This window comes from Heterodontus francisci, chromosome 33, assembly GCF_036365525.1.
Source record: "Heterodontus francisci isolate sHetFra1 chromosome 33, sHetFra1.hap1, whole genome shotgun sequence".
In the NCBI taxonomy this organism is placed as follows: Eukaryota; Metazoa; Chordata; class Chondrichthyes; order Heterodontiformes; family Heterodontidae; genus Heterodontus; species Heterodontus francisci.
Window position 1 is genome coordinate 25,649,350 of NC_090403.1, and position 27,549 is coordinate 25,676,898.

The 27,549-nt window shown below is 43.9% G+C and overlaps 1 protein-coding gene across 13 annotated transcripts in view; it reads left to right on the top strand.

Annotated features, from left to right (window-relative positions):
• LOC137348063 (supervillin-like) overlaps nucleotides 1–27,549 on the top strand; it is a 162,862-nt gene that overhangs the window by 96,571 nt on the left and 38,742 nt on the right. For all 13 annotated transcript variants that reach the window (XM_068013189.1, XM_068013193.1, XM_068013191.1 and 10 more), the window contains 8 exons: nucleotides 3,188–3,283; nucleotides 7,271–7,357; nucleotides 9,645–9,822; nucleotides 13,916–14,088; nucleotides 16,011–16,166; nucleotides 18,236–18,372; nucleotides 19,709–19,856; nucleotides 21,400–21,545. In XM_068013189.1, coding sequence (XP_067869290.1) covers nucleotides 3,188–3,283; nucleotides 7,271–7,357; nucleotides 9,645–9,822; nucleotides 13,916–14,088; nucleotides 16,011–16,166; nucleotides 18,236–18,372; nucleotides 19,709–19,856; nucleotides 21,400–21,545 — 1,121 coding nt within the window. The remainder of the gene's footprint in view (nucleotides 1–3,187; nucleotides 3,284–7,270; nucleotides 7,358–9,644; nucleotides 9,823–13,915; nucleotides 14,089–16,010; nucleotides 16,167–18,235; nucleotides 18,373–19,708; nucleotides 19,857–21,399; nucleotides 21,546–27,549) is intronic.

Consider the following 27,549-nt stretch of genomic DNA (forward strand, 5'->3'; position numbering starts at 1 on the left):
TTCACCACCCTCTGAGAGAAGAAATTCCTTCGCATCTCAGTTTTAAATGAGTGTCCCCTTATTCTGTAACTATGTCCCCTAGTTCAAGATTCCCCCACTAGTGGAAACATCTTCTCAACACCTACCATGTCGAGCCCCCTCAGCATCCTGTACATTTCAATAAGATCACCCGTCATTCTACTAAACTCTCATGAATAAAGGCCTGACCTGTTTAGCTGTTCTTGATAAGTCAACCCCTTCTTCCCAGGAATCAGCCTAGTGAATCTCTTTTGAACTGCCTCCAACGCCAGTATATCCTTTCTTAAATACGGGAACCAAAACTGTACAGAGTACTCCAGGTACGGCCTCACCAACACCCTGTACAGTTGTAACAAGAATTCCCTATTTTTAAACTCCAACCCCCTAGCAATAAAGGCAAAATTCCAATTGCTTTCTTAACTACTTGCTGCACCTGCATGCTAACCTTTTGTGTTTCATGCACAAGAACACGCAGATCCCTCTGTACTGCAGTATTTTGGAGTCTCTCTCCATTTAAATAATAGTCTGCCTTTTGATTCTTCCTACCAAAGTGGATGACCTCACACTTTCCTACATTAAACTTTATCTGCCAAGTTTTTGCCCACTCACTGAACCTAACGATATCCCCTTGCAGATTCTTTCTGTCCTCATCACAATATGCCCTCCCATTTATTTTTGAATCGTCAGGAAATTTAGATATATTACATTTTGCCGCCTCCTCCAAGTCATTAATATAGATAGAAAATAACTGACGCCCTAGGACTGATCCTTGTGGCACTCCACTAGTTACGTCTTTCCAACCCGAAAAAGACCCATTAATCCCAACTCTCTGTCTTCAGTGAGTTAACCAATTCTCAATCCATGCTAATACATTACCCCCAATACCGAGCTCCTATCTTGTGCAATAATCTTTTATGTGGCACCTTATCGAATTCCTTCTGGAAATCTAAATACACTACATCTACCAGTTCCCCTTTATCAACTCTGCTTGTTATATCCTCAAAGAACTCTAGCAAAATTGTCAAACATGATTTCCCTTTCACAAAACCATGTTGACTCTAATTGCGTTAAGCTTTTCTAAATGTCCTGCTATTTCTTCCTTAATAATGGATTCTGGCATTTTCTCATTGACCGATGTTAGGCTGCTGATCCCAAAACTCACCTTCCAGCTTGGAGAGGTGTCATACCGCTAGGACCCATATCTGCACATCTCCCATTGCCAACCATGAGCAAGGAGAATGAGGGTTCCTCTGTCAACATTATCTAAAGTCAGCCCCACTGTAGAATGCATACATGCATGTTGCCCACCAAATTGGACGCTTCGGTACCCATTTCAGCCTGTGAAATGGACGCGGCGTAAACTAATTTCTGGACCTCATCGACAAGTTCCGTCTCGTTTTGGGTTGCAAACAATCAAGCTTTGAATTGTATTGAAATCTGGCTGTCAAATAGGTCAGATTAACCTGGCATGAAACATAACCTGATGGAAACGCAATCCCCTCCAGCAGCAGTTGCAAGCGCAGGATAAAAAACTTTACAGATCTCAGGACTGTGTGCCTGTTACTGTCATGACTGCGTTTAGAGGCAGTATGACTGAATAATCAAAATGTTTGCTATTTCACACCATCATCCCTGAAAAATCTGTTGACAGAATTTTAAGCTCCTCCATCAACTTTCCTGATGTGCATCACAGCCTGATCTGTACAAACCGGGAATGTCTCCAATACAATCGCTGGCCTCTGCTGAGTTGACTGATCTCATTTGGAGTGGAAAATCAAAGCAGCAGCAACAACAACAACAACTTTCATTTTTATAGCACCTTTAACTTAATCTAAATGCTCCAAGGTGCTTCATGGAAGCATAATCACAGAAAATTTGACACCAAGCCACATAAGGAGATATTAGGACAGGTGACCAAAAGATTGGCCAAAGAGATGGGTCAAAGCACCATAAGTAGCTTTACTATCCCTCAGCTAGGGAAGGGGCAGAAATTTACTCCTGATCCCCAACTGTCAAAAAACACATGCCTTGCTATGTGTGTGTGCATATTGGGTGAGGAAAGTGTTGAGCTCAACTTTGATATCCTCCATTGACTACTAACCTACCAGGATTCAGGTATTCAGGTCATATAGGCTGCTGAGATGAGTTACCAGATCAAAGCCAGTGTCTGTGGGAACCATAGTTTATTAAGGATCATAGAATATTACAGTATGGAAGGAGGCTATTCGGCCCATCTTACCTATGCCCACTCTTTGAAAGAGCTATCCGATTAGACTCACTCCCTTGTTCTTTCCCCATAGTCAGATGTTTGGGAGAATGGGAGCAAAATAAATCCCAAGGAAAACATTTGTTTAAGAATTTGGTTAGAAAGAAAAACACTTTTTATTTCAGTGCCGGACCTCATCGAGGTGCAATTATAGTAAAAACAGACACCTTGCAGGAATGTTGCCTGTAACGTCCGAGATGCATGGAATAAATGAGTTTTATGCTGAATAAAATAATCTGATAGTTGGTGTGGGGGGAGGTAGGGACACGGTGAGAGAAGGCAGGACCTTTTTAAACATGGGATGAATTTACATCAATTAGTCGAAATCCAGCCGAGAAATCTCAACCACTCTTTGTTTGGTTGGCTTGATCAGGGCCAAATTCAGACTTGGAATGGAATGGAATTCTCTGTGAGAAAACTGAACCCGGACCAATAAAACACTTGGAGCCGGTCCAGATCTACACTGATACTGCTGCCTGACAGAAAGTGAGGAGTTTAAGCTGGAGGGAAGGGTTTGGAGGAAATGGAGTTCAAGAGTGGGAACAGTGACCGATTTCTATATGCTCTTCCTAGCTCATAGGAGCTCTGCCTATTTGTATGAATCCAGACTACTACTGCTGCCAAAGCCAGTAAATTCAGTACACCACAGATTGATCTTAGGCCCTCCCTTCTAATCTGTACAGTTTAGTCACAACTGAGCTAAGAGTGCAGCTGTTGTTTGGGGGGTGGGGGGGCATGGGGGGTGGTTTGGTGGTGTGGGGAGGCATTATCACTTTTGTAATCTGGGGTTAAAGTGCGACTGTCTTTTGGAGTCGTTTTAAGATGGTGCATCACTATGTCATTATCATGCTGTATTTAAGAAGATTTTATAATTATTCTGAATGCCATTTTAATGAATTACAGGGTTAGTGCCTACGATTACTGGAAATAATGATGATGCAGTTATTCCTTTCAAGAAAGCTGCCACGGCAACAGGTACCCCAACCAAACCTCTGGAAGGTGAGTGAAGCTTCTTAAAGTTTCGATCAGTTCAAGACACAATCGTTTTTAAAAATTTGTGTTTAAAGTAAATGTACCAAGCTTGTTCAGTCACTCACTTGTGTAAAGACATGTTATCTGGGGAAATGTGCACTCAAAATCCGCATCATCGCTGAAACCTCCAGTAATTGGCTTCACATTGCTGAAACAAAGACGCCATAAAGTAAAATACCTGGGGATACGGTTTTCATATCTTATTAACAGTCTGAGAGGCCACAACATGAATGCTCCTTCCATGGCCATAACCATCTTTATATTGGGCAACAGTTGGTTTTGGGGGCTCCAACAGGCTGTATGATGAGGGAAGTGGTCACCCAGACCCACCAGATGCAAGGATCCTGCTGGATGTCACTGCAGAATTCCGAGCCGGAGCTCCAGTCTCCATTCGCCGGGACCATCTGAAATGGGGTTTAGACCCTACACGTTCTGACTTAGGGGCGGGAATGCTACCACTAAGCCAAAGGCTCACTCCAGTCCCCGTGGATTATCAAACGTTAATTGTAGATTCAGTTTATCGCACACCAGTTAGGCAAACTTTGTATGCTCATCCATTTGCCCATCTAATCATTCTGGTTAGGATTAGTTTAGTTAATTGAGATTAAGGGATGAAAATAGGATGAACAGAAAACTTTTAGATGAAATGGGGTACTGCTCCTAATCCCATTCATTGCTCACTCAAAATGTTGTCCCTCATGAATCATCAATTTAGCCCAGACACAGGATATAATTCCAATCCCACATATCTTCATTTGTTTGCTTTATATTCCCACTTGCCTAGGTTTTATTTAACTTGCTTCAGTTTTTTTGTTCTTCATCCCCACCCAAACTGATTCTACATCCTGAACCAAGGTCATCTCTAACTATTGCACCAATGCCATCTTTGATCAACAGTGCTACCCCTCCATCTTTACTTAGCTTTCTATTTTTCTTGAATGTCATATACCCCTCAATATTCGGAACCCAATCCTTGTCATCCTGCAGCCAGGAGACAGGTTGGGTCTGAACGTTGATTCAGATACAGAGCCTTTAGTTTTGTCTTTTTGTTATCTCTGTAACATCTTGTCTTGACTATTGGTGTGTCCTTAGGTTTCTTTTCTCTCTGTCCCTTCCTGTCATTCTCTGACCTTCATTTCCCATATTACTAAGGAGTCTGAAAAGGGATATAGATAGGTTAAGTGAGTGGGCAAAGATTTGGCTGATAGAATATAATGTGGGAAAGTGTGAACTTGTCCACTTTGGCCAGAAAAATAGAAAAGCATGATATTATTTTAATGGAGAGAGATTGCAGAACACTGAGATGCAGAGGGATCTGGGTGTCCTAGTACAGGAAACAAAGAAAGATAATATACAGGCCCAGCAAGTAATTAAGAAGGCAAAAGCAATGTTGTTGTTTATTGCAAGGGGATAGGAATATAAAAGTAGAGATGTTTTGGTGCAGTTGTACCAGGGCATTGGTGAGACCACATCTAGAGTATTGTGTACAGTTTTGGTCTCCTTATTTAAGAAAGGATATAATTGCTTTGGAAGATGTTCAGAGAACGTTCACTCAAATGATGCCTGGGATGAGAGGGTTATCTTATGAACAAAGATTAGACAGGTTGGGTCTGTATTCATTGGAGTTTAGAAGGACGAGTGGTGATCTTATTGAAACATATAAGATCTTGAGGGGACTTGACAGGGTGGATGTTGAAAGGATGTTTCCCCTTGTGGGAGAGATTAAAACTAGGGGGCACAGTTTAAAAGTAAGGGGGTGACCCATTTAAGACAGAGATGAGGAGAATTTTTTTCTCTCAGAGGGTCGTGAGTCTGTGGAACTTTCTTCCCCGGAGAGCAGTGGAGGCAGGGTCGTTGAATGTTTTTAAGGCAGAGGTAGACAGATTCTTGACAAACAAGGGAGTCAAAGGGTATCGGGGGTAGGCAGGAAAGTGGAATTGAGTCCACAAGCAGATCAGCCATGATCTTCTAGAATGGTGCAGCAGGCTCACGGGGCCGATTAGCCTACTCCTGCTCTTAGTTCGTATGTTCGTATGTTTATCATGTGCCATAGCTGTTGATATTATGAACAAGAGAACTCTTGTGTGGTTTCATCCTGACTGATGGATTAATAATTTAATATAACAAATCTCTTTCATTGTTGAGATGCCTTGAGGAAGGGCCACAGCCCAGAGTTCAGGACAGCATAGGGACTGGAGTAGGCCATTCAGCCCCTTGAGCCTGTTCTGCCATTCAGTGAGATTATGACTGATCTTAACTCATTAACGTGCCTTGGTTCCATATCCCTCTACACCCTTACCTCACAAAAATCTCAATTTTGAAATTTTGATATGCCAGCTTTTTGGGAGGAGAGCGTTCCAGATTTCCACCACCTTTTTGAAGAAGTGCATTCAGCAGCCTGGTGGAAAAGCAACAAGAAAAGACCTGGGAAATCAGAAAATAGTACTTAGAAGATGTCAGACTTGGATTTTACAGGCCCATAGATTGTAAGTGGAAGAGATGTCGGAGAAAGGTGAGGGGCTAGATTGTACCAAGCATCGGGTTCTGTGATGGCGGGGGTTGGGGGGGGGTGCCGGAGATCATTCCAGCAGAGGCCCGCCACGGAGGCTAATGCCGGGAGGGCCCGTCCCGATCCTCCTGGCGGTGGCGAGGCTCCATGGCGGACCCCACTCCCCGCACCACTCCGCCGCTGGGCGATGGGACCTCAATTATAATATTTAAATTAATGAGGTGAATAAATTTAAATGAACTTACTGGCAATCTTCCGGGCCTGCTGCCATCTTCGGCACCTTCAATTCCCCATCTGGGGAAAGCTGACGTGACAATGGTGGGGAGGGAGGAGGAGTTAAGGAGTTGCGCGAGGGGTGGGGGTGGGGTCAGATAAACTTCATGAGTGTAGGGGATGGTGGGAACTTTGTACAGTCTGGAGGTGGGGGCATCAGAATTCAAAGGTAAATATTTTTTTGGGGGTGAGGGCAAATGCCTAATGCAATATTTATTGGGCGGGTGGGGGGGGGGAGGTTGGAAAGGGGCTTTACAATTTTATTTTGTAAATTTTGTGGGAGTTCACTTTAAAAATTCAAATATGTCGGCAGGGCTGGGTGCCCTTTAAAAAGGGCACCAGCGTCTGCGCACAGCCCACCCCCTCCACGTGATTGGCTATTTAAATGAGCCACCGCGCAGGAGATCCCGGCAGGTCTTCGGCGTGTGGGCCGCCATTCTTTGAGCTCGCCGCCGATCTCGGCGTTTCCTGCTCATTCGTTTGAGGCCTTAGGAGGCCACATAGTGCCTGAAAAATGGGGGCAATGCAAAACAATTTAATCCTTTGATGTCCTGAGCATGATATAGTTTGATGAGTCTTGATTTCATAGGGTAGATGTCGGGGGTTGGGAGGGTGAGTAGAACTTGTAGGATGATGTGTTTGGAGCTTAGGAGGAACAAGGAAAGAAAGTACAAAGGAACAATTACACAAAGGAGCACTGGAAAATAACAATTATATAAAGATAAGGGTATATTATCTGACCAGTGCTCTTCCAGTAAGTCCTCATACTAAATTCCAGTGTCCAGTTTTTTTTAGATGAACCCTTGCCTACTTATTGTTTTAACTCACTTGATCAGGACAAGCTATAGTTCAGTTAATAAGGTAGGGGGCAAAATGAGTTATATAATTTCAAAAAAACACAAAAATGCAAGATTTCTTAATGATTCAAACATTCCATTTTTACACAAACCCAAAAAACAACATTCAATTGCAATCACTATTTATGTGAAAATATTCAGCATAGTGCTGCCCACGATGACAATCAGCTGTCTGATGCCCATAGTAATACACTTGAATTAAAATATAACGTTACTTTGTTGGAAGATTCTGGAAATGTAGATGTGCCCTATGTTGTCACATGATTCTTTGTAAAGATCTCGTGGTTGTTGCAAAATTTCAAATCTTTGTTTCAGAGATTACAAGTCGTCCCGACATGCCCCTGGAGAGTGATACTACATTGGATAACCTAGAGACCTTCCTCAATAAACTGCACGCTAAAAGTAAGGCTGATAGCTGTGATCTTCATGTTTAAGTTGTTTTTCTGTCTGCAGCCCCTCAGGGAAGTCAAATATCTAATTAGCAATTGGCCATTAATGGACAACCATCTCTACTGAACTAGGAACCTGAGCTACTCTCTGGTGCAGTATTACACATTGTGCCCTATTATTGTTTAGTTATAGCTGTGGTTGTGCTTTAGGAACTTCTGTCTAGAATTGTTACCTTGGGATCAAACAGAACTCTCCATTGTCATTGACATGGCGGAAGAATGATTGGCTTAGATCCAGTCATGTGTTAGAATGCCTGGTAAAGCTATCCTTGGTTGGGTTTGACTATGAACCCTTTATTCAATTGGAGTTGTGCTGCTGTTCTTTCAAACAGTGTCAGTAAATACGTACTGAACAGCACATCCTGCTGTAAGAGGTGATTCTTTATCCAAAGACCCAATTTTAATTGCGGCTTCTCTGATTGCCAATTTAACATCAGTCACCACATTCTAGAAATAATTCGCGTGTGGAGTGTTTGAGATATTTTGAAATGGTAAAGCTCTATTTAAGCACAAGTCTCTCTGAAATGCCTTCACTTTCTGGATCCCATTCAAACCATGTTGAGATGTATGCTAATTAACTGCATGTATGCTAATTGAAGCGGGACTGCAAGTTTTATTTGCTTGTAGGATCGAGATCAAATTATTCCTTATTTCACTGCACTCTGTGTACATCATATACTTTCCCATCATATAGGAAGGTGACCTTTCTTAATTCTAAGAAGTACAAACCTTCTTAAAACCTGGTCCTGTTCCCTTCATGGCAGTGGAGACTTTATTAATAATTTGCACAAAGCTCATTGATCAATATTTGTCAACATATCCTGCTGTTACTAATTTCTCGCTCGACAGAAAAATGTTCTCTTCTGGAAGCTTGTAAATGTGCAAAGAAGGATGGGGTTCAGAAAAAGTAGAAATAAAAGGTCTGCTGCAGTGACAATAACCTGCATTAATATAGCGCCTTTAATGTAGTAAAATGCCCAAGGCACGTCACAGGAGTGTTTTCAAACAAAATTTGGCACCAAATAAGGAGATATTAAGACAGATGACTGAAAGCTTCGTTTTAAGGAGCATTTTAAAGGAGAGAGGTAGAGAGGTTTAGGGAGGGAATTCCAGAGCTTAGGGCCTAGGCAGCTGAAGGCACAGCCACCGATGGTGGGGCAATAGAAGTCGGGGATGCACAAGAGGCCAGAATTGGAGGAACACAAAGATTTCAGAGGGTTGTAGGGCTGGAGAAGGCTAGAGAGATAGGGAAGGATGAGGCCATGATGGAACATTGACCACGTTTGGCTATGCTAGGTTCATCATTAGACTCCTGTTAGATGCTGTTCCTCTGGCACCTTGGCCAAGCAGCCAATCTTCAGTAAAGCCTGGATTTTACCAATTGGTGCTACTTCGGACAGCATTAATCTACCTATTTTAAATGGGTTAACATCAAATTAAAGTAGTGGCACAGTTAAAATCTGCATTTGTGTTGGAGACTGTTTAACTAAGGTGGCGTAATAGCTGACTCCAATCTTGCATTCAGATGCTGTCTGTACAAGTGCTTTGCATCAGAGATCACTGAATAGGAAACAGGGAATGTGAGTCCCAGTTAATCCTCTCGTCAGTGTTGCCAGGGTGCTGAGGCACCCCAGCTACCTGGCTGGCTTAAATCTGTAAGCTCAATGCAGACCAGGGACTTGGCCCGGGACTTTCATGTTTTATGTGGTGCAGCTATTCACCAGTTGAACCATCAGGCAAACCCGAAGGTGAAACTTAATTTCTTTTACCTCAGTAAATTGCCTGTGATGATGCAGCACTAAGGGAGTGTTGCACTGCTGGAAGTGCTGGCTTTCGGATGCAACATTAAACCAAGACCTGGCCTACCAGGTGAACGTAAAAGATCCAATTATACTATTCAAAGAAGAGCAGGGGAGTTCTCCTGGTGAACAAATAGCAATAATAGCATTCCTCAGCGAATACCACCAGAGCAGTTTCTCTGGTTATTATCTCATTATTGGTTGTGGGAGCTTGCTGTGCACAAGTTAACTGCCCTGTTTCCCTATATGACAACACTGACGACACTTCAAAAGTACTTCATTGGCTGTGAAGCACTTTGGGGCTTTCTGAGATCATGAAAGGTGCTATATAAATGTAACTTCTTTCTTTCGAGGTTGTGTAATTTATTAGGGGATAAAACCAAGTTATCTAGATTCCTGGATGGGTGTGATGTGCCTAACTTTGTGCAATCTTTATTCCAGCTACAAATAACCAGGAGACGACGATCACGGTGACGGAACAAACGGTAAAGGAAGTGATGAGGCCAGATGACGATGATACCTTCAATAAATTCTATAACCATGCGCCCACCATTCTGACATCCAATGCAGTGAAAATTGAGGAGAGTTTTGATGTTATTTTTGAAACAAACACCCCAAAGTAAGAGTTAAACTGTTTCATTCAAAGGGATATGTTTTGAATTTTAGAAGAGAGGTGGCATATCTTTTGTTCGAATTAAATTCAAAAAGGACCCGAGATACACAAGAGTGATCAAATCTGAGAAGGCCAGATGTATAGAAGAAAGCAAACTGTACAGAAAAGGTAACAACAGGACAACAAATTAAGTTATGACATGGGACAAGAGGGATACAGGTTCACGCCAGCAAAGAGGTGAATTTAGGACTGATGTCAGGAATTGTTTCCTCACACAGTCTCAAAGAGTTCTCAATACATGGAATGGTCTTCCATATACAAGAATGGAGGTGAATGTCATTATCAAAACAATTGTGTATTATGTTTGGGGGAAGGTCTGTAAGATTTTTCCTTAGTTATGATGGGCCGAAAGACCTTTCTCATTCATTTCTATCTTGTTCGACTTGAAAAAAGTGACTGAGAACCATCATGTCAACCAGCCCTTGAGGTCACCATGACAAGAGTGAGAATCGGAGAAAAATCCTCTTCACAATGAAAGTGATAGAATCTACAGGTGGGGGTCATAAAGTCAGAGACAGAGGGATTTAAACGGCTAGCCTGTGGTAATATGAGTGGAATAAGTTCAGTGGGGCAAATGGCCTATTTCATTCTTTTGGCATTTTTCTATGCTCCTACGAATGGAGGTTGGCAATGTGTCACTCTAACTGTAAAGTAGGATCTTTAGGATTTCAGTCATGCCCTGCTGTGTAAGGTGAGGTTGCTAAAGTTGCTGCTTGTCACCAATATAAACCGAATGTTAGGGAAAGGCAACTGTGAGCTTTGTTTAGTGAAATAGATCCAAGACTTGTTCACAAGGGCCGATGACAATCTGGCTGAAAGTTGAGTTGGCAGGGGTTATACTGAGATAGGAGAGTGAGATTGGCTCAGGTTATATAATGTGTTAAACAACCAGCTGAAAGCTAAGGTGCGGGAAGGGGGCAGTGGCCTCACCGTGGCGGTAAGTGTATATTTCAAATTTGCATTTATTCCATTGTATCTCTGAATAGTCCAGTGTGCTGGTACATTATGCATGACCTGTCTCTAGTTTTCAATTAATTAAAAAAAAATGTAACTTGTGATTCCACATGTGCAGTCTGTTTTCATAACTTGGTTGACGATCTGTGACTGGTTGGCACAGGGGAGTGGGGATGGGAGGGTGAGCTATCACTTAGTAAGTCTGAAATGCACAAGATTGCGAGTGTGTGAATCAGCGAGTTTCTGTTATGGGGAACCAGGCTCTGTAGAAAAGTGAAGGCTCGGCTGACATTAGAGGCTGGCTTTCTGGCTTATGGGCCATGGCTCAGTTGATAGTACTTTTATCACTGCATCAGAACGCTGTGGGTTCAATTCCCACTCCAGAAACCTGAGCACAAAAATCAAGGCTCATACTCCAGTGCAATACTGAGAGAGTGCTGCACTGTCAGAGGAGCTGTCTTTCGGATGAGACATTAAACCAAGGCCCCAGTTGTGTTCTCAGGTGGCCATATAGCACTATTTTGAAGAAGAGCAGGGGAATTCTCCCCAGAGTCCTGGCCCATATTTATCCCTCAATAAGCCACTAAAACAGATTATCCGGTCATTACCTCATTGCTGTTTGTGGGATCTTGCTGCGTGCAAATTGTCTTCCGTGTTTCCGACATTACAACAGTGACTACACTTCAAAAGTACTTCGTTGGCTTTAAAGTGCTTTGGGACGTTCTGAGGTTGTGAAGGCTGCTATACTATCGCCCTTCTTGGAATGTACCTAGCCTGTACCTGAAGCATCCCTTCCTGAAAGATAACCCATTGTTCCGTTACAGTTTTACCTGTCAGTCTTTGGTCCTATTCTATCCTGGCTAGATCCCTTCTCATTGAAATTAGTCCTCTTCCAATCTAGCCATTCTACCATATATCATTCCTTGCTTTTCTGTATTATGAGTCTAAACCCTTATGATACAGTGATCACTCTTAACCAAATGTTCCCCCACAGACTCGCGGTCCCGTTGCCCTACCTCATTTCCCAGAACCAGTTCCAGCAATGCCTCCTTTCTAGTTGGGCCGAGAACATACTGATCAAGGAAGTTCTCCTGAATGCACTTCAGAAATTCCTCCCCATCCTTTCCCTTTATTCTAACATCCCAATCGATATTTGGGTAATTAAAGTCCCCCAATATCACCCCTCTATAGTTTTTGCACATCTCCGTGATTTCCCTGCAGATTTGCTCCTCTAGTTCTCTCACTACTTGGAGGCCTATAGAATACTCTAGTAATATGATCATCCCCTTTTTGCTTCTCAACTCTAACCAAATGGATTCTGTCCTTGCCCCTTGAAGGACAGCTCCTCTTTCCAACACTACAATGTCTTCCGTAATCAGTATTGCCACCCCACCTCCCTTTTTTCCTTCCCAATCTCTTGTGAACACATTATATCCTTGTATATTAAGTGCCCAGTCCTCACCATTTTTGAGGCACATTTCTGTTATTGCCACCACATTATATTCCCATACTGCTATTTTTGCTTGTAACTCACCAACCTCATTCACCACATTTTGTGCGTTTACATAGATGCTTTGTAAATATGTCTTTGGATTCCTTGCAGCCCTTCTCAGTCTGCTCTTATCTAATATGTAACTACTCCCTTCTCTAGTACTGTCCAACACTCTCACATTATGCATCTTATTCCTCTTTTTTACTTCTATATGCTAGTGCCCAGCCCCCTGCCAATTTAGTTTAAACCCTCTCCAACCACACTAGTGAACCTCCCCGCAAGGACATTGGTCCCAGTCCTGTTGAGGTGCAACCCATCCCTTTAGAATAGGTGCCTCCTGCCCCAGAACTAGTCCCAAGAATCTGAATCCCTACCTTCTGCACCTTGCTTCAAGTCACACATTGATCCTCCCTATCTTCCTATTTCTACTCTCGTTAGTGGGTGGCACTGGCAGTAATCCAGATATTATAACCTTCGAGGTCCTACTCTTTAACTTCTTCCCTAGCTCCTGAAAATCTGACCATAGGACCTCAATACCTGCCCATGCTATGTCATTGGTACAACGTGTACCACAACTTCTGGCTCACTCCCTTCTCCCTGCAGAATATCCTGCACCCTCTCCATGACGTCCTTTACCTTGGCACAGGAAAGGAACACACTATGCGGGACACATGATGAGTTACAGAAATGCCTGTCTGTCTCCCTGATTATGAAATCTCCTGTAACAACTGCATTTCTACACTTTGTTGCTCCCTACTGTGGCGTCCCTTGCCCATTGATGCCATGGTCTGGACTACACTCCTTCAGGGTATCATCACTCCCAGCAGTCTCCAATGCTGAGTACCTGTTTGAGAGTGGCACACTCCCTGAAGACTCCTGCACACCTGCCTCTTCCTCGTCTTCTGGATGGCCACCCACCTACTACCCTGAACTCTCACTGCCTATGGGGTGACCACCTCCTGGAAAGTACGATCCAGGAAAACCTCCTGCTCCCTGATGCTCCACAGTCACTCCAACTGCCCCTCAAGCTCAGAAATTCTGAGCTCAATCTGAAGCAGCTGGAGACACTTTCTACACACATGGTCACCCAAGACACGTGAACTGTCCTGAAGTTCCCACATGCCGCAGGAATTGCAAGCAACAGGCCACAGCTGCCCATCCATGATCTAAGAAAAAAATCTCTATTCCTGCTTTTAGAATCTGGTTGATACCTTGTTTAAACTACTAATTTTAATTAATGCCTCTAAATGTGCTCTGTGCTACTACTCATTAATTCACTCACTGTTATACTCACCCTGCTTGAGGTTATTAATTTCCCGGCTCCTAATTTGAAAGAATGCCCTAGTTGAGAGAGATCCAATTCAAGGGTGAAAATGGAAGTGTGTTTTTATTTGAGTTTGTTTGTTGCTGCATCACTAAAATGCTGGCCTGATGTTGGGCTCAAGTGCAAAATACAAAAAAAAAGGTCATTTCCCCTTCAGGTCTATTGAGAGCTACAGAAGACAACAGCAATGAAAACGTCACCGAGCAGTGAGGTGAACAGTTTCAGGTGGTTCCTCAATGGGACTTTCAATTTCGACTTTGTTCTTGCAGACTGACCTCTGAGGTAGCGGAACACAAACGAGCTGTAAGACCTCAACGTAAGACACAATGCTCTCGCAATCCCCTGAGAGCACTGGCTGCCCGAGATGACATCCGTCAGGAATACATGGAGCAGCGTTTGAATGTGGCTACAGTGGAGGTCAGGAGGATCCGAGCTGAGAGAAGTAAGTCTGAGGTTTTCTCCTTCAATTCTTCTTCAGTGAGTTAGAGTGTATCTGCCCAGCATTCCCTATACAATTATATCGTCGAATCATACAACATAGAAGGAGGTCATTTGGCCCATTTTGCCTCTGTTGGCTCTTTGAAACACCTATTCAGTTAGTCCTGCTTCCCTGCTCTTTCCCCATAGCCCTGAAATGTTCTCTCCTTCAATTATATATCCAATTTCCTTTTGAAAGTTACTGTTAAATCTGCTTCCACCACCCTTTCAGGTAGTGCTTTCCAGATCACAATAACTCACTGTGTAAAAAAAAAAAAAATCCTCATCTTCCCTCTGGTTCTTTGCTAATTACCTGTACCTTAAATCTGTGTCCTCTGCAAACCAACCCTCCTGCCACTGGAAACAGTTACTCTATTAAAACCCCTCGTCACTTTGAATGCCTCTATTAAATCTCGCTTTAACTTTCTCTGCTTTAAGGAGAACAACCCCAGTTTCTCCAAAAAACTTGAAGGTTCTCATCCAGGTACCATTCCACTGCACATCCTCTGCACTTTCTCCGAGGCTTTGACATATGGACAACCTCGACTGCTGGAGGAAATGTTTGTTATCCTGCACAGAGACGGCATTCTCCTCATTGAGAGTCTGTCCCTCCAGATCTGGCCGATAGGAGACTTTCCTGTAGTCAGGAGGTACCCTGGGCCAGTTCTTAAGGCTGCTGTGCAACCATGGGGAAGCAGCAGTGTAGTGGTAATGTCACTGGATTAGTAATCCAGAGACCCAGCCTAGTACTCTAGTGACATGGGTTCAAATCCCATGAGGGCAATTCATAAATCTGGAATTAAAAAGCTAGTCTGATGGTGACCAAGCAACCATTGTCAATTTTTGTAAAAACCCATTTGTTCACTAATGTCCTTGAAAGAAGGAAATCTGCTGTCCTTACCTGGTCTGGCCTACATGTGACTCCAGATCCACAGCAATGCGGTTGACTCTTAAATGTCCTCTGAAATGGCCTAGCAAGCCACTCAGTTCAAGGGCAATTAGGGATGGGCAATGAATGCTGGCCTAGCCAGTGATGTCCACATCCCACAAATGAATAAAAAATTAAATATTTAAATGACCCAAGTGGCTTTTGATGGGATTGCTCTTGGATGTTCCTCATCAGTCATGTCTTGTGATAGCCTAGTGTTCAGAAGGTGACCAAATCTAGTCATCCTGCTTATAATGTAATCATAATACTACAAACCTGCACATTCACAGTGCAATTCATGAATATTTCTAACAATCCTCTTTCCAAATAGTCAGTGATCACCTTAATAAACTCACATCTTAATGTGAGTTGATGTCCCTCCCCTCCCCCCTTCTATACTTGTGACTTCTAAAGCTTCTGTAGGACTTCATTTCTTACTCTTGCTCTCATCTGCCGCCTAGTGATGCAAGATCTTGTAAAAAGAGCACCCAATCTGATTCTGTTAGTTTTTCGTCGAGTGGGTTAGATTAATATGACCCCATTGTGTCTAATCCATTAAAAATTATACACCTTTGTATATTTCACTTCTTTAACATGTGATTCAGATGATCATGAATCTGATGTCATCTTAACAATTTGATGAGTTACTGATTTATAATATGCTCCTCACTATGTGCTATTATCTCTAAGATCTAATCCATGTGTCAACTTATATATAACATACTCCAGCCTGGGTTATCCCTATATAACATGCACTCTTTGCATTATCCTCTATGTTACCTACTCCAGCAGGTTCATTAACTCCTAGGTAGAACACCCCAACTTGTGTAGAATTGTTTTTAACACTCTACAGCTGCTGCATTATCATGTGTAATGTAGGCATTGTCTAGCTGTTTTATCCGTTTTATTCTGTCTTGGTTTTATTAGTCCATCTCAGGAGTTTTTTTGCATGTCCACAGTGGCGAAACACTCTAACTATGCAGATGTGGCCTTGGCTGGTCTAGCGAGTAAGGAGAATTTCAAAAATGTGAATCTCCGGAACGTGAAGATAACAGACCAGACGGCCAGAAACAGCACACTTCCATTCAACAAGGTGATGCTTCTGCAAGTTAAAGGTAACCATTGTTCAATTGTGACATCTTCTGATAATTGGGAAGAATATTTAAGGCTTTGAGAAAATAAGGAGTTTATACGTCCAACCAATGTAAACATGAACTTTAAAATGTGTGACGACAACTGTCTTTCTCCCCTTCTGGTTGTTATTTTCTGAAGACACTCACCTTTTATCAAGGAACAGTTCCACGGATGTTGACTCAAGTCCCTTGATCAAATGTCACTTGGGAGCCAGATACTGAAACTTCAATTTTAACTCACAGCGGGAGTGCAAAGTTTGAGGAAAATGCTCTTGATGTGTCAGCGTGAGGCCTGTGCCATTTTAGCTCCCGGGCCTTGTTTAAATGATTGAAATCCAACTCCCTCCCAAATTCAGCGGGAATTTCTACCTGGCAAGAGCTGGATGTTGGTCGGCAAGAAGCTAAGGGAATAATCCCAGGCATAAGGTCTGTGTTTGAGGGGAGAGGGGACTGAGGCTATCACATTTGGGGAAGTGCAGGGAAGCCCGACTGGGGAGGCCTGAGATTTCCTTGTGGGGCCTGAAGGAACACTGGCGATTCCTGCAACCACAATCCCGAGATCGCCAGCATTTTAACCGCTCAGCCCGCACTGTTCCCGCCTGGCGAGCAGAGTTAAAATCAGTGTTTGACTTCCGTCAGACTGTTCTAGCATGGGGTGTGTGGAATGGGGCAAGAAAATGGGGGAAAAACCCTCCTGAGTGATTTGCCAAATAACAGAATCTTGTCAAAATCGGGCCTGCAGCACGTTCTATCCCGTGTGTTGGTACCTCAACAAATTGTATCACTGACTAATAGAATGTGGTGCACAGTCCCTGGTGCCAAATGCCAAATTCATGTCGCTATAACCCTTTGAACATGCATAATGGATTGTTGAGGAAAGCTGCTGCTACAGTGAATCAGTGTTTTATCAAACCTATTCCCTTAAGACAATAAGTTCTGAAGCGAAGTAAATAAGCACGTCTTGAGGTCAATAGGAGGCTGTTGTCGAGGGAAAGTTTTTTGCTATTAGCTGTTGCATGTAAATCATGGCTCCTCTACTTCAGGAGAGGCCAGGTGATCATGGTCAGAAGAAACCTCTTTTATCTATATATGTGTTTTAAGATGCTATTTGTTCATTGGTAGGTTCCCCAGATAGTCGGTTGTGATTTGTTACTGTTTTCCGAATATGATATTTAACCCAATCACTTTGTGACACATTGAGCTGAACGCATCAGATATCATATACATCAACAGGTAGATAATAAAAAAATTTAACCTGCTCACAAAAACAGAACTCCAGACCTAACAGCATTGTGGCAGCAGCTTCATAACACGGACTGCAACAGTTCAAGAAGAAGGCTCACCATCATCTTCTCATTGCAGCAAGGGATGGGCAATAAATGCCAGCCTTGCCAGTCAATGCCCACATCCCAAGGAGGATTGTTGCTGGCTGGCTTAAATCTTTGACTTTTGATAGACAGTCCTATCGCCAACTATCCCCAAGCTTTTTGATTCCCTCGGTTTCTCCAGTTAGAGGTACTGAAGATAATGCCTCTTGCTGGCCAATAGTTCCACAAGTGCCAGCAACATTGTGTGTGAACTTGGACAGCAAGTGTTGATTGACTATTACAGTGGGGGACAGTGGGTAAATATCACAGATGGGTCTACAGCTGTCCTCACCGATGGGGTAATTTGGACGTTGGCTGACAGTGTAAAACGGGCGATGTTGAATCAACGATGCTCTCCCATTGAAGTTCATTGACATGTGCAGGAGAAAGCTGGCCAATCCTCCCCCTCCCCCAGCCCGGAGCTGCCAATGTCACTTGTAGTGCCTCGACTGCCACTCGAGCTGAGGTGACCTAACACACAGCAGGCCCCAAATCCAACCAGCTTTTCCACAACTGTAAAACTGTAATGTGCAATTGAGCCCTGAATTCTTTGTTAACTATGGTACCTGCCTTTATGTGTAGTTTGTCCAGTTGATTTATGGCACACTTACGTTTTGACAAACGATCGCTTGGTTGTGTGTGCGGATCAGGAGCAGAACCAGAGCTAACTCTGCCCTTTCTCAGGTCGCAGGCACGTCCAGGTACGATTGGTGGAGCCAAAAGCCAGCTCACTCAACAGTGGGGACTGTTTCCTGTTGATCACTGCACAGCACTGCTTTCTTTGGACAGGAGAATTTGCTAATGTAATTGAGCGCTCCAAGGTATGGCTGTTAAATCTAATTACATGAGTTAGAAAAATTCATTGATGAAAGCTTGCTCTTATCTTTCATCTCATTGCTGCTTCAGTAACAAGAGTTGTACTTGGGCAAGTTTACTGGTTGTAACATTGTACTTACTTGTTTCCACCATTGCATAGAATAGTCTTGTATTCCCTTGCATATAGAAGATTAAGGGGTGATCTAATTGAGACGTTTAAGATGATTATAGGATTTGATGGGGTAGATGGAGAAAAAACCATTTCCTCTGGTGGGGAGTCCAAGACAAGGGTCATAACCTTAAAATTAGAGCTAAGCCATTCAGGGGTGATGTCAGGAAGCACTTCTTCACACAAAGGGCAGTGAAAATCTGGAGCTTTCCACAAAAAGCCTGGGATTCAGTTGAATATTTCAAAACTGAGATTGAGGAATTTTTGTTAGGAAAGGATATTAAGGGTTACAGAAGCAAGGCGGGTAAATGGAGTTTAGATACAGATCAGCCATGATCTAATTGAATGGCGGAACAGATTCAAGGGACTGAATGACCTCCTCCTGTTCCTATGTTCAACCCTATGGAGAGGTGCCTTGCACTCATTCTAAACCTAGTGATTGCTATTAAGAAGCACCCAGGAGTTGAACTCGTGCTGTGTGAGAGTAATTAACACGGTCATGTGAAATTGCTCAGTTGGGGTAACTTTTCTGTTGAATTAGGCGAAGCAATTTGATACAAATGCGGGTGTTATCCACATCACATAGCCTCACTCATCCATTTTCTTGCTGTTTGCAATTCCCTCTCTGTGGACAGGGAGTTAGCTTTGAAACTATTTAAATATTATATTACATATAAGTAGATCTCCTGTGGTGTAGTTCACGGTGAGCGGAAGGAATGTAACAATAGGGATGTTATCAACAGAGTGTGACAGGGAAAGCATTAGAGGAAGTAAGTGTGGTATTGGCAAGGAGAGCGCACCATGTGCAAGACTTAATTAAGATTGCCTTCGTCCCACTCATGCCCTCTATACCAGTCATGTCCCAAAGCCTTTTGTGTCATCCCACATTACAAACAGCTCTTTGGACAACAGTGAAATCGCAGGCAGTCTTCTCGGGTGATGCCTCAGATACTGACTTTGCTCCATAACTAGTTACTGTGGCATCTCTGAGTCTTTGTATCATGCTGAAATGACAGGTACCACTCAGAACCATTAACCAAACACTTAGACTGACCAAAGCGATAGATCAAAGAGATTGCTGCCTGTTGTGGCTCCAGTTCATTTGAGTGGTCATATATTAACCAGTGATTCCCAATAAGTAATCATCAACTGCACGCCTTTACTACTTTTAGGCTTCGGAGCTGGCTAGTTTCATCCAGGCAAAGCGAGAACTGGGTTGCCGAGCAGCAAACGTTGCCATTATTGAAGAGGGCATTAACAGTCAAAGCAAAAGAGCCAAGGAATTCTGGGATCTTCTGGGTGGCCAGGTTCAATATCAAGGTAAGAAGCTCAAACAAGCGAGCAAATTCATTGGATGTGCAGACCACTCAGTTGCAGCTAATTTGCCCACATGAATCAATGGAAGGACACCAGTGAAGAGATAGATCCTCAAATGACAACAGCTTTTCTTTGTTGAGGGAATCTGTTGAAAACTCCCGCATTGATTAATCTCACTGTAGTTTGGGACGGATTGGGCAAATCGGATTGCTTAGGTGAAGCACAAAGGGAAATTGGACAAGGAACACTGATTACACTCATAAAGACACCCGATTGTTGTTGCTCAGATGCTGCACTTAGCTGATGTAATTTGCCCAGGTACAATAAGAGGAAAATTTGTCCCTATTCCCTGGTGTTGCTGCTAGAGTTCCTCTTTCTTGATGTCACCCTTTGTTGGATAACAGAATGATAAAAATAATCAAAAATATTTGGGACAACTTGAAAACTTCAGCCATAAATGCTGCTGTTCAATAAAGAATAGGTGGCTGAAGTGTGTCACATTATTGGTATTGAATGGTCAACATCACCCACTGATACCATCACAGTTGCTACTGACACTGCCACCAACACAACCAATACAGACATAATAAATATCACCTCCACTGACACAACCAACATAATGACTATTCATTTCATCATCAGTATCGACACCACCACGCCTCTTAATTGTCTTTCCACGGAGTGACTGTGGCATTGAGATTGCTGAATGTTTCACAGCGTTGTAGATGTTGAGAGTAGACATTTAATTTTTCAATATGGAGGTTCTCTTTTCTGTCTCCAGAATTATTTGTTGGGATGAAGTGCACGGAAGCCTACCAATACCTGTCATTCTTTTTTACAATGTTCAATGGGTTTTCATGTTATATGGGAATGAAAAAGTCAGACTCCTACTTACAGCTGCTCAGTCTGTTATATATCTGTTATGTAGAGATATTGTGGTTGAAGATCATTGCAGGTTCATTTCAGAAATAGGATTAAAATCTTGTTTAACGAGAGCAGATTGTTGAAGTTGAAACTTTCATCAAGAGTTTGTTTTGAAGGACTATAGATTATTTTTGCTATTTTCCTTCCAGTTTATGCTGTTCCCACTCTCTTACACTCCATTACAATCTCTCACATTTACACTCATTTACTCTCACAGTCTCACACACACATTTTCACGGACACATTCACTCTCACCCACTCTCACAGTCTTTGGGGTAGATCTTGACTGCGATAGTGTAAAATGAGTGAAAACAAGCTGACAGCCCATTTTACATCTCTCCAGATTAATATTTCCATTGATTTCAATCACAAAGACAAGATCTACCTGCCTCACTCCCTCCATTGCGCTCCCTCTCTCTCTCTCATACTCACTCACACTCTTCACCAACGAGAGAGCTGATATCCTGCTCGCAGACTGCCAGTAATACAGCTTCAAAGAGGTGCTCTGAGCTCTATGAGAGGATAATCTTGTCAGAAAAAAATTCTAGCAGCCTGGAGGAGCCTAACTGTCTACAATCCTTGTATTGTTAATGTTACTGATTGCTCGCTGTTGGATCTGCAGCTGCCGGGGAACCTGAGGAAGATGAGCTGCATGAAGCTGCAATCACAGAAACAAACTACATATATCGTCTGGTTGAGGACAAGCTTGTTCCAGACAATGAATCATGGGGCAAGATTCCTCGCTGTTCCATGTTGAATTCAAAGGAGGTAGGAGCACTCGCTGCATTTGTAGTTTTGAACCATGAGGTCTGTATCTGATCCTGCATATGTGGCAGTGCATTAACATGACTGAGGTAATTGGATTTCAGAGTCAATGATTTGTTTGCAGTTTTTGGCAGCATTGCAAAACTCTAGTACTACATGTAATCTGTGTAAAACTTGCAAAAAGTAAAGTGAACTTTCAAACATGAAGCCCACATGCAGGATTGTCGACTTTGGTTGGAGGTATTCCTGGAGGTTTAACCACATGATGCTCTAACCATGTGATGTCTGGTGCGACGCCTGTAAATGTTAATGTATGTCGCTCGCGATCCCCTTGGCTCTGGGTGGGACCCAGGATGTGTATGCAGGTGACATCTCTGAACTGGAAGCCTCATGCAGAGCTGATCTGTGCTTGGACTTGACACATCAAAACAGATCAATCTGAACCGAACTGAGACTTTGCACAAAGGGCTCGGTACTTTGCAGCATTTCTCATTGACTGCATTGTCCTAAACTCCGTTCAGTATTTCTAAACCACCCCCTGGGTTCGGAATCATTAAATAAGAGTTCTCAGCGAATGTTAGAAATTATTGCATGGGTTCTTGGTACCTGGACCAATGTTGACACATTCTCCTGTAATCTCATTACATGCAAAATATTTATCCCATTCCCCTGTCTTTCAACACACCATTAACATATTGTTTGCCTTTGCTCCATGACCTTTTGGTCAGCTATGTAGCCTTGTCCAATCTACACCTTCTCCTTTGTTATCTCTTGCCCCACCCCCACCTCACTTGCTTATAACCTGTGACATTTTTTATATTTGTCAGTTCCGAAGAAGGGTCACTGACCCGAAATGTTAACTCTGCTTCTCTTTCCATAGATGCTGCCAGACTTGCTGAGTGGTTCCAGCATTTCTTGTTTTTATTTTAGTTAAATACTGTAATTGCCCGCCCGCCTCAGTTTGATGGGCAGCTGAGTTGCTGCCGTTCCTGCCTTACTGAATATCCCATGGTGGCAGGAAGACCTGGGCTTCTCTCCTGACAACCTTCTGCTGCCATTTTACCAGCCCTCCCACCTCGCAGCCTGTCTCTGGAGAGCTGGTAAAATCCTGGCCCTTGATTCCAACATGGACATACTTTCTTGGCTGGCCAGGAAGCTTCGGTTATTAAACAGCCCAGTGCTGGGAATTGCAACACTTGAAAATGTGTCACTATAATTTAAAACCAGCTCCTAACTTTACCAGTTACAGTCATGTGCTGATATTGTGCAACTGGATTTCAACACAAACGCATTTATTTATTAAAACCTGTTTTTAAAAAAAAAAGACTATCCTGAATAAAAAAAAACTGACAGAACGATTATCGGGATGGGGGAGGGCATGCTTGCCCACTGGTACTGCATATCAGAAAATCTTGGTCGTGTTACCCACAATTTATCATCCAAATGCTGGGCAAGTCATGGGCAGTGTGCCCAGCGGTTATTGAGCTTCCTTGTCACCATCACGTACCCAGGAAATTGGCACCATAAAGACAATATTGGATTATTGTCACATTGCTGCTGAATGTCAACGTATTTGTACGCACACTGTCAAAACCTGTCACAACACATTAAAAGAGAGAGAAACAGAGTTAATGGGCCCGATTTTCAAAAGAGAGTCGGGAACCCGAGGCCCGGATAATTTCCAGGCCTCAACCGCGTGTCTCAACTGTGTCACTCACGCGATGCTATCTTGAAATCTAAATGCCCTAATTGGGCAGGAGATGAGATTGGTGGCCAATTAGCAGCACCGAGCGCCTCCAGGATGCGGGAGTTGTCTGCAGAGCGTGAGGGGTAAAGGCAGATGACAGCCATGATGGGGCGAGAGAGGGCCAGCAGCATAAAGGAATAAGACGGTGGGCAAACATCCAAAATTGAGGTAATGCGCATGATCCTGTGCAAGATCCTTGAGGCTCCCATCATTTTCAACCTCAAAAAACATTTCCCTTCACCCCACTGTGAACCCGACAGCCGTGTACTTATGTGTACCAGACTGTTTGGATTTGCCGGAATCCAATTTGAAAATTTCAGTATCAACCTCCCTGGCTGCTTAACAAGTTCCTATAGGAACTTAATGGGCTGTTAATTGGAGGTGAGCGGGCTCCCCGTATCCTCCCCCCATCACCCTCATTTTAAAAATTGGAGTCTGCCCCGGAGGCAACGGGATCCTGAGACACCCTCCAGGACCGCACTTTTTAAATTTTGTCTGCACCCAGTCCCGACCCCACTGGTATTTGAAAATCTCGTCCAACGTTTCAGATCGATAACCTTTTATCAAAAAGAGTTAACTCTGTTTCCCTCTTCTCTGATGCTGCCTGTCCTGCTGAGTATTTCCAGCATTTTCTGTTGTTATTTCAGATTTACAGCATCTGCAGTGTTTTTCATATTCAGAAGAGATCTCTGCTCCTGGAGGTGCTGCTCTCACTTGGTACAGTCCAAGAGCAGTAGGACTTTATTATTTTTTGTATGTGCCTAAACAATTGAGTGTTGGCAGGATATTCAACAACAAAAGGCATCACAGCCATGCCTGACCCTGTCCTCAATTAATGACCACACACACTCACATTCCAGCTGGACCACTTCGAATCAGGAACCCTTTCTAACCCTCCAGCTCAGCAGTGCTGAGTCCACTTCTAGCAAAGCATCTCTCTAACTCCACACAGAGCAGGGATCAAACCTGAGATTTCTGACCTGTATGATATAGTTCCACAGCAGGTCAAAGAACAAAGAAAATTACAGCACAGGAACAGGCCCTTCGGCGCCCTCCAAGCCTGCGCCGATCCACATCCTCTATCTAAACCTGTCGCCTATTTTCTAAGGGTCTGTATCTCTATGCTTCCTGCTCATTCATGTATCTGTCTAGATACATCTTAAAAGACACTATCGTGCCCGCGTCTACCACCTCCGCTGGCAACGCGTTCCAGGCACCCACCACCCTCTGCGTAAAGAACTTTCCACGCATATCCCCCCTAAACTTTTCCCCTTTCACTTTGTACTCGTGACCTCGAGTAATTGAATCCCCCACTCTGGGGAAAAAGCTTCTTGCTATCCACCCTGTCTATACCTCGTGAATTATTAACTGTGCCACTGAAGGTGTGAAAGAACTAGCATCTTTTTGGGACACCCCAATGCACTTCGAAAAGTGATTAATTATGTTATCCAGTCACTATAGTGATGCAGGCAGACAAGGAAGCAAATTTGTGCATAGCAAAGTCTCGCAAACAGTCACTTCTTTGGCCTCCTTGTCTCGAGAGACAATGGGTAAGCGCCTGAAGGTGGTCAGTGGTTTGTGAAACAGCGCCTGGAGTGGCTATAAAGGCCAATTCTGGAGTGACAGATTCTTCCACAGGTGCTGCAGATAATAGTGGTTGTCGGGGCTGTTACACAGTTGGCTCTCTCCGTGCGCTTCTGTCTTTTTTCCTGCCAACAGTTAAGTCTCTTCAACTCGCCACTCTTTAGCCCCGCCTTTATGGCTGTCCGCCAGCCCTGGCGATCACTGGCAACTGACTCCCACGACTTGTGGTCAATGTCACAGGACTTCATGTCGCATTTGCAGACGTCTTTAAAGCGGAGACATGGATGGCTGGTGGGTCTGATACCAGTGACTAGCTTGCTGTACAATGCGTCCTTGGGGATCCTGCCATCTTCCATGCGGCTCACCTGGCCAAGCCATCTCAAGCGCCGCTGGCTCAATAGGGTGTTTATGCTGGGGATGTTGGCTGCCCTGAGGACTTCTGCATTGGAGATATGGTCCTGCCACCTGATGCCAAGGATTCTCCGGAGGCAGCGAAGATGGAATGAATTGAGACGTCGCTCTTGGCTGACATATGTTGTCCAGGCCTCCCTGCCGTAGAGCAAGTTACTCAGGACACAGGCTTGATACACTCGGACTTTTGTGTTCCGTGTCAGCGCACCATTTTTCCACACCCTCTTGGCCAGTTTGGACATAGCAGCGGACACCGTTCCCATGCGCTTGTTGATTTCTGCATCAAGAGACAGGTTACTAGTGATAGTTGAGCCTCGGTAGGTGAACTCTTGAACCACTTCCAGAGCATGGTCGCTGATATTGATGGATGGAGCATTTCTGACGTCTTGTCCCATGATGTTCATTTTCCTGAGGCTGATGGTTAGGCCAAATTCGGTGCAGGCAGCCACAAACCTGTCCATGAGTCTCTGCAGACACTCTTCTGTGTGGGATGTTAATGCAGCATCGTCAGCAAAGAGGAGTTCCCTGATGAGGACGTTCCGTACTTTGGTCTTCGCTCTTAGACGGGCAAGGTTGAACAACCTGCCATCTGATCTTGTGTGGTGGAAGATTCCTTCTTCTGAAGACTTGAACCCATGTGAGAGCAGCAGGGAGAAGAAGATCAGGAACAGTGTAGTTGCAAGAACACAGCCCTGTTTCATGCCACTCAGGATAGGAAAGGGGTCTGATGAGGCACGGCTATGCTGAATTGTGCCTTTCATATTGTCATGGAATGAGGTGATGATACTTAGTAGCTTTGGTGGACATCCGATCTTTGCTAGTAGTCTGAAGAGACCACGTCTGCTGATGAGGTCAAAGGCTTTGGTGAGATCTATGAAAGCAATGTAGAGGGGCATCTGTTGTTCGCGGCATTTCTCCTGTAGCTGGCGAAGGGAGAACAGCATGTCAATGGTGGATCTCTCTGCTCGAAGGCCACACTGTGCCTCAGGGTAGACATGCTCCGGAGCTTGTTTTAAAACGACTCGAACGAAAACTTTCCCCACTATGCTGAGAAGGCAGATTCCACAGTAGTTGTTGCAGTCACCGCAGTCACCCTTGTTCTTATAGAGGGTGATGATATTGGCATTGCGCATGTCCTGTGGTACTGCTCCCTCAGCCCAGCACAGGCAAAGCTGTTCATGGAGTGCTGAAAGTATAGCAAGCTTGGCACTCTTGATTATTTCAGGGGTAATGCCGTCCTTCCCAGGGACTTTTCCGCTGGCTAGAGAATCAATGGCATCACTGAGTTCCGACTTTGTTGGCTGTTCGTCCAGTTCATCCATGACTGGCAGAAACTGGGCTGCATTGAGGGTGGTATCAGTGACTACATTTTCCCTGGGGTACAGTTCTAGGTAGTGCTACACCCAGCGGTCCATTTGCTTGCGTTGGTCAGTGATTGTGTCCCCTGATTTAGACTTGAGGGGGGCGATCTTCTTGATGATTAGCCCAAAAGCTCTCTTAATGCAATCATACATTCCTCTGATGTTTCCAGTGTCGGAGGCCAGCGGAATACGACTGCATAGGTGTTGCCAGTAGTCATTTGCACAGCGCCTGGTTGTTCTTTGTGCAGCTCCTCTGGCTACTTTAAGTGCTACGGATGTTAACTCGCTGGGGACTTTCTTGTAGTTCAACAGTTCAGTGCACTTAGTGGCTATGACAGGTTCCAGCTCTTCAAAGTGAGATTGAAACCAGTCTGCATTCTGCTTCACACGTTTGCCATAGGTGGTCATTGCTGAGTCATAGATGGCATCTCTGATGTGGGCCCACTTGGTCTCTGCATCCCCTGTAGGAGTGTTTTGAAGGGCTTTTTCAAGTGAATTTAGAAACTTATGTAACAGCTGATGAGATGATAAGAAATTCTGTTAGTGTTGATGTGCGGGTGGCCATTCTGCTTGGAGTGATGTAGCCTCTTTGGTTTGAGTCTAACTTTGCTGCACACCAGGGAGTGGTCGGTGTCACAGTCCGCACTGTGGAAGCTGTGTGTGATTTGGACACTGTTTCTGGAGGCTTGCCTTGTGATGATGAGGTCCAGCTTGGTGCCAGTGACGTGATCTTGGGTGCCTCCATGAAACCTGGTGAAAGGGTTTAGTATGAAAGAACAAGTTGGTGATGCAGAGGTTGTGATAGGTACACAACTCCAGCAGTCTCTATCCATTCTCATTCATCCTTCCGATGCCATAGCGCCCAAGGCAGGAGGGCCATGAGTCATGGTCGGCCCCAACCCTG